General features: G+C 49.6%; 1 protein-coding gene across 1 annotated transcript; it reads right to left on the reverse strand.

Annotated features, from left to right (window-relative positions):
- Window positions 1-724: 724 nt before the first annotated feature.
- Window positions 725-5,517, reverse strand: SRSF6 (serine and arginine rich splicing factor 6). The gene is made up of 6 exons (XM_063349951.1): window positions 5,221-5,517; window positions 4,786-4,934; window positions 3,265-3,392; window positions 2,825-3,033; window positions 2,389-2,478; window positions 725-2,269 (listed from the first exon to the last, which is right to left on the reverse strand). The coding sequence occupies exons 1-6, from the start codon at window positions 5,325-5,327 to the stop codon at window positions 1,906-1,908; spliced, it is 1,047 nt and encodes a 348-aa protein (XP_063206021.1). The 5' UTR covers window positions 5,328-5,517; the 3' UTR covers window positions 725-1,905.
- Window positions 5,518-6,053: the final 536 nt, after the last annotated feature.

A 6,053-nucleotide genomic window follows, 5' to 3' on the forward strand; every position in this document is an offset into this window, starting at 1 on the left:
GGTGCAAAGAATAAAACTTTAGTTCGAAGTGCACCCCGCGGAACTGTGGATTTAGTCATGCCAGAAGCATCCGTGAAGCTCCACGGTTATACAATCACGGGGAAGCCTGGCTCGGCAGCTCAAACACAGCCGCTTTTCCATGCTCGGGATAGAAACAGCATGGAGAAGCGCGCAATATAAAAGCAACAGTAATGCGATCTGATGGCAACACGCACCACGTAACCGCTTCCACTCAGGTCCCATCACGAATGTGAGCTCATCAGGCTCAACTTCACTCCTCCTGGGATCCCTTCTTGTACTAGCACAGCTACTCGCATGCAACAGGCAACCAGCTTTCTAGATATGATCAGAAAATGGTAAGAAACCAAATAATAATTTTCAAGAGAACTCTTTAGATCATAAAACAATTCCAGGAATGAGAAGTTGGCATTAGGTTGCATTTGATCATGCACTTGATGTGCTCCTTGTGCCTGATGCAATTCAGCTGAACAGCTGGGTTAAATTCTGACCAGAGGCGCTGCTGCACATCCAAGCCACGCTGGAAGAAAGGACAAGGTGCCGGGACACTCGGTGCTCGGCTGGCTAGCTGGGCTCCAGGGCTCCCCACGTCTCTTACTAAACCAAAGAAGTTACTTCAGCAAAAGAGGTTAAGTAGGATAAATTGTGATTTCCCCAGCATGAGAGGCAGAAAACCAATCCCATTACACTGCAATAAACACAAGAGTTTGAGTCACCAATTTAATTTTATACAAGTCAAACTACACGTTGTATAAAGAGTACAAGGCAGTTCTAATGTTTGCTATTGCATGTTACAAAAATCAATTTAGCTATAAAGGGGAATTTTTGGGATGAGTCCTATTCCACAATTTTAAGTGAATTGGCAACTGTGGTTTAGCAAAGCCTTTGTTAAGACTAGAACTCTAGCTCCAAGAGATTACATTTCCAATAAAGGTCAGACTTACACACAATAGGATTATAGTTCTCCTAGTCTGAAGCAAAACGTTAACATAAACGAGTCAAAAGGGAGGGAAGACAAGTTGTTGTTTTTTTTTTTACCTACTTTTCATATCCAATAGGTATTTAGAGGCTGACAAACCATACAACATACTAGTGACTTGGACCACATCCAAGAGACACGTTAGTGTCCGACAACTGAGTGACACTTGATATTCAAGCAAAAAAAAAAAAAAAAAAAAGGTCGGAAAGCTTTCATTCTTTCAAGTTTGAAACGTAGGATTTTTCAGCAATACTGTATGATACAGGTTCCCGAGTACCCTTATTACCTTTAATACAGTCACAGTATGGGGGGGCAGGGGGGGGAATGTTCTTTTGGCAAGTTAAGGTACAACACAAATGCTCCAACTTGAAGTTTATTGCTGGTCTAAAATCTTTCTAGTATTGTTACCGGTTTATATAGTTTGCAGCCTGCTTCCACAAATTAAGATGAACCAGAGAATTATGTGACCTGCCCAGCAAGGCAATCCTGCCTTTGGTAGCAAGCTGTAACCTATTAAGCTAATGATACCCATAGTTCTAAATCCATGAAAAAAAATAGGAAAAAATGATACTTTCAAAAAAGCCCAGATTTAAGCCTGTTTATATTCAGTTTATTTTTAATATAAAAACCACTTTGCACTTAAGAGTAGTTAAGTTACTCCTGCGGAAATGCTATAAAATCAAACTTTTAGCTGAATTTCTACAAAAGGGGGACTTTTCCTGCTTTGTACCACCATCCGATCTCATGTTTTCAAATTTGGGATACAAATTAAACCCTTATGCCTCAGTTAGGCCATTCACTCCTGCAAGAGAGAAAACCAACTTCTGAAGTACTAACGTAACACTAATGGCCTGACAAGTAGGAAAATGTTCCGTAATAGTGTGCAATGTAAGAGGAGAGTTCTAGTCTTAATCTCTTGAACTAGATCTTGATCGTGAGTGAGATTTTGAGCGAGATCTGGAGCGGGACCTCGATGCAGCTCTTTTGGGTGGTGACTCTGAGCGAGCCTTGGCAGATGGCTGCTGCTGCGGAGAATTGGAACGGGACCTGCTCCTTGACCTGGACTTAGACTTAGCATCTCCTTTACCATTTTCTTTGGGAGATCGAGACCTGGACCTGGATCTGGACCGAGACTTCTCAGACTTCTCCTTGGATCTGCTGTGCGAGCGGGAACCCCTGTCAGACTTCGGTTTCGATTTGCTCTTTGATCTAGACTTCCTGCTTTTAGATCTGGAACGTGAGCGGTCTTTGCTTCGTGACCTGGATTTGGATCTTTCAAAAAGAGACAGGGTTTATTCTGCATGAACTGAACTGTACTTATAGCAGTTGTAAAGATCTATCAATTAATAAGTAGCAATTCCTGTACTAACAGAAAACAACGTATCACTTACCGGGAACGGCTTTTGGAGACGCTACGGGACCTGCTGCGGCTGCTCCTACTCCTACGACTTCTGCTTCTAGACCGTCTTCTAGACCGTGACCTAGAAGCAGTAAAAATGTAATTTGTCGCTTATTCTTTGTCTGGTGTGCTCTCCTATGCTATGTAACAGAGAAAAGCTGCTAAAGAACTCCTCAAAAACAAGTATGGCCACATGAAGACGTATTCTTAATCCACCCAGGTTCCATATAGCATTGAATTACCTCTGACATCTCACACATGAAAAACTCTCAAACCTGGCTTTGCTGTATGACATAAAAGAATTCCGTTTACATTCATTCCCAGGCATCCTCCTATTCCTAAGTATCAACTGAAGATAACCACTGCAGGTATCCCCATTCTTAGTGTAAGTAGCCTTCACACAGAGACCAACGTGTCCCAAACGTTACCTTGACCTGCTGCCAGAGTACGATCGCCTATGGCTCGACCGCGGCTTGTCTTCAACCAGCCTGATCTTCCTGCCATTTATCTCTGTGCCATCCAGTTTGTCCAGGGCACGCTTCATGTCCGAGTAAGATCGGAACTCAATTACTCCTTCGTTTGTACGTTCTTTGTGAGCATCTGCGTAAGTTACCTCACCAGCTTGCCTCATGAAATCCTTGAGGGAGTAGATGAAGAATAACGTAAGCATTCCACGTGCTTATGCTCTGCAAGAACATTCACTTAAGACAAGTCTGAGCAAATGCAAGAAGCATTAATTGCATCTAAGCATTCACGCACAAATACTTCTCAATTACTTCCACCTAAATCAAAGTGAACATTGATATTAAAGGAAGTTATTGCTTCCCGCTAGTCACAACAGGCTCTGTGATAGAACATTAATACATACTTTCAAATCCTGCCAACTACAGCGACTGGAAAGGTTTTCAACAATCAGTCTGTACTCTGTACGAACAGGCGGTCCGTATTTATCTCTTCCAGATTGTCTCCGACTGCTATATCCGCCACCACCCCCACCTTGATTGTACAAAGAAATAAAGTTAGATGGTCTCCTAGCATGAAGGAAACTAAATGTTCTGAAAAAGTTAGTTAAACAGTTATATTTACTGGAGTAGGACTTTATTTCTCTAAGCCTCCAATAAACTTTGCAATTTTGCCATAATCTATATTAATGGCAAATCAAACAGACTAAAATCCTACAAGTCTGTGCTCCTAAGATCTGTTAGAGAGTGACTGCTCCTTATTAGATTCACCTTGCTAAGTTTTATTTTACAGAACATTGTAAAATATAAAACTTAACTGATTACATGCATTTCTACATTTTACAAAAACGTTTACTAGTTACACTAAGTACTTACATCACAGTATGAGGTTTTTGGTGGTGGTTTGGCCACAAAACACGCAAGGTAACAGTCACCTAGTTCAGTTTAACCAGTTTTGTCTAACCCTTGGAATCCTCACCATCACCCTGCGTCTAATGGCAAAAGGCTGCTGTCGTCATGGCTTCCGGTAAGGTCAGCCAAAGGGTCATAGGGCAAGGGTCACACAATGTATGGAAAAGCCATGGCCAATCAGGAAAGGCAGTCATCTTAGCCTCAGTGGACACAGCCTCAGCCCCACTGGTCACTTTTAAATTGAAACATCAAGGACTTGTTAAAAAGTTTGAATTGAACATGCAACAATTTTAAACAACATACATTTGATTCTTTTCAAGACAGATACCCACCCCCCCCAAACACCAAGCTTCCACAGATTACTCAAAAGATGAACCTTAGTACTTTTAGTTACAGTACTAGGCCCGTTAAGCTCTATATAGTTCAGCTTAAGAGGCTATACGAGTTAGCTGAACATAGAAATATTTACAGTATCCCCCACTCAGTACAACCGATTCCATCTCGAAAACCTCCCCCCACCCCTTCTATATATTCAACTGAAACCATTCGCATGAAAGTTTACAGCTGAGCGCTTCTACCCCAATTATGCAACGGTATTTATTCATTAACATTAGTGATGCAACATCACTGTTTCATCGAAATGCTCCCAAGAACACTGGAGCCCTTAAATTAGTAGAGCATATCGTTTCTAATTAACCAGAAACCCCTTCTAGAAGGCCACAGATTTGCAGCCGGAATCGCTTCACATTTTTTGCCCTCCTAAGTTTCTTAGGGGATACCCGAGCGCAACGCCGGTGCCAGGAAAAAAGGCCCGCGGCACCGAAGCCGGCAGACAGCCTGCTCCCGGCGATGCACCGGGCATCCCCCACCCCCAGGGACAGCGACACCCCCCCGCGCCCCCCCCCCAGCCCCAGGGGACTCGGTCCCGTCCCCTCCATCACCCCGGCACGGCCTCGCCTCCTGCCCCTCGCCCGCAGCACCCCGGTAACCCCGCAGGAAGACGGGCCCGTACTCACTGCGACTACTGTAGCTGTACCCGTCCCTGTCGCGGCGGGGCCCGCGGGCGTGCTCCACGATCACCCGCTCCCCGCACAGATCCTTGCCGTTCAGCTCGTAAACGGCATCGTCGGCGTCTCGGGAGTCCTCGAACTCCACGAAGCCGTAACTGGGGCGGGGTGGGGGGGGTTGAAACGGACACACGGGACAAGAAGAGAGGCCCCGTCAGCCGCGGCGGGACAATGGGCGCCGTCCCCGCCGCAGCGCCCCCGCTCCCCCCGCGCCGCCGCCATCTTGAGCCGGGCGCCACGCGGCAGCGGCAGACAACATGGGGGAGGGAGGGAGGGAGGGAAGGAGGGAAAGAAGGGGGGAGGGAGGGGGCGGCGGGCGCGGCCCGGGGGCGGTGGGGGAAAGGGGGCGGCGGGGCAGCCCGCGGGCCCCGTGCCGGCGCTCACCCGTTTTTGAGGTCGACCTCGAGCAGGCGGCCATAGCCGCTGAAGAAGCGCTGGATGTCCTTCTCCCGGACGTGGTAGCTCAGGCGGCCGATGTAGACGCGCGGCATGTCCGCGGCGGGAGGGGGGAAAGGGGGAGGGAGAGGAGAAGAAAGAGAAAGGGGGAGAGAGAGAAGGAGGGAGAGAGAGGAAAAAAAGAGAGAGGCGGCGAGAAGGGAGCGGCGCTGCCAGGCCCGGACTCTGCCACCGCCGCGGCCTGCTCCGCAGCACAATGGCGCCCGCCGCCCGCCGCCGCTTTTATAGCGGGGGGCGGGGCCGGTGGCGGACGTAACGGCACGAACGTCAGCACGCACGGGCGAGCGGGCGAGGGCGAGGCGGGCAGGGTGCCTGCGCGCAGGCGCGGGGCGCTGGCGGGCTGCGCGGCGCATGCGCAGTGGCGCCGGCCGTGGGCGGGGGGACTCGCCTCATGGCGGCCGAGGGGGCGCCGCCGCCGCCGCCGCTGCCGCCGTCGGCCTCGTGGCTGCAGGCCCAGGGCGGGCCCTTGGCCGCAGCCCGGCGGCTGGCGGACCGGCTTTGTCAGTCAGCCCCCACCGGGCACGCCTCACCCAGGCCTGCAGGAGCGGGCTCTGAGAGGGAAGGCGGGCGGCCTGGCCGGTGGCAGCCCCTCTGCCATCAGCCGGGGTCAGTCAGAGCAAAGCCCTGGGGTGGGGGAGCTCCTCGCAGGCCGGGACGGCCAGGGAACTCTGCGGAGCCGCTTTCCAGGCACGGTTGCACGGGAGCAATCCCTAAAGCCAGCCCAAAGTCACCCGAGTTCTGTGGCCTGGTTCCCTTTAATA

The sequence above is a fragment of the Chroicocephalus ridibundus genome, chromosome 12 (genome assembly GCF_963924245.1).
Source record: "Chroicocephalus ridibundus chromosome 12, bChrRid1.1, whole genome shotgun sequence".
In the NCBI taxonomy this organism is placed as follows: Eukaryota; Metazoa; Chordata; class Aves; order Charadriiformes; family Laridae; genus Chroicocephalus; species Chroicocephalus ridibundus.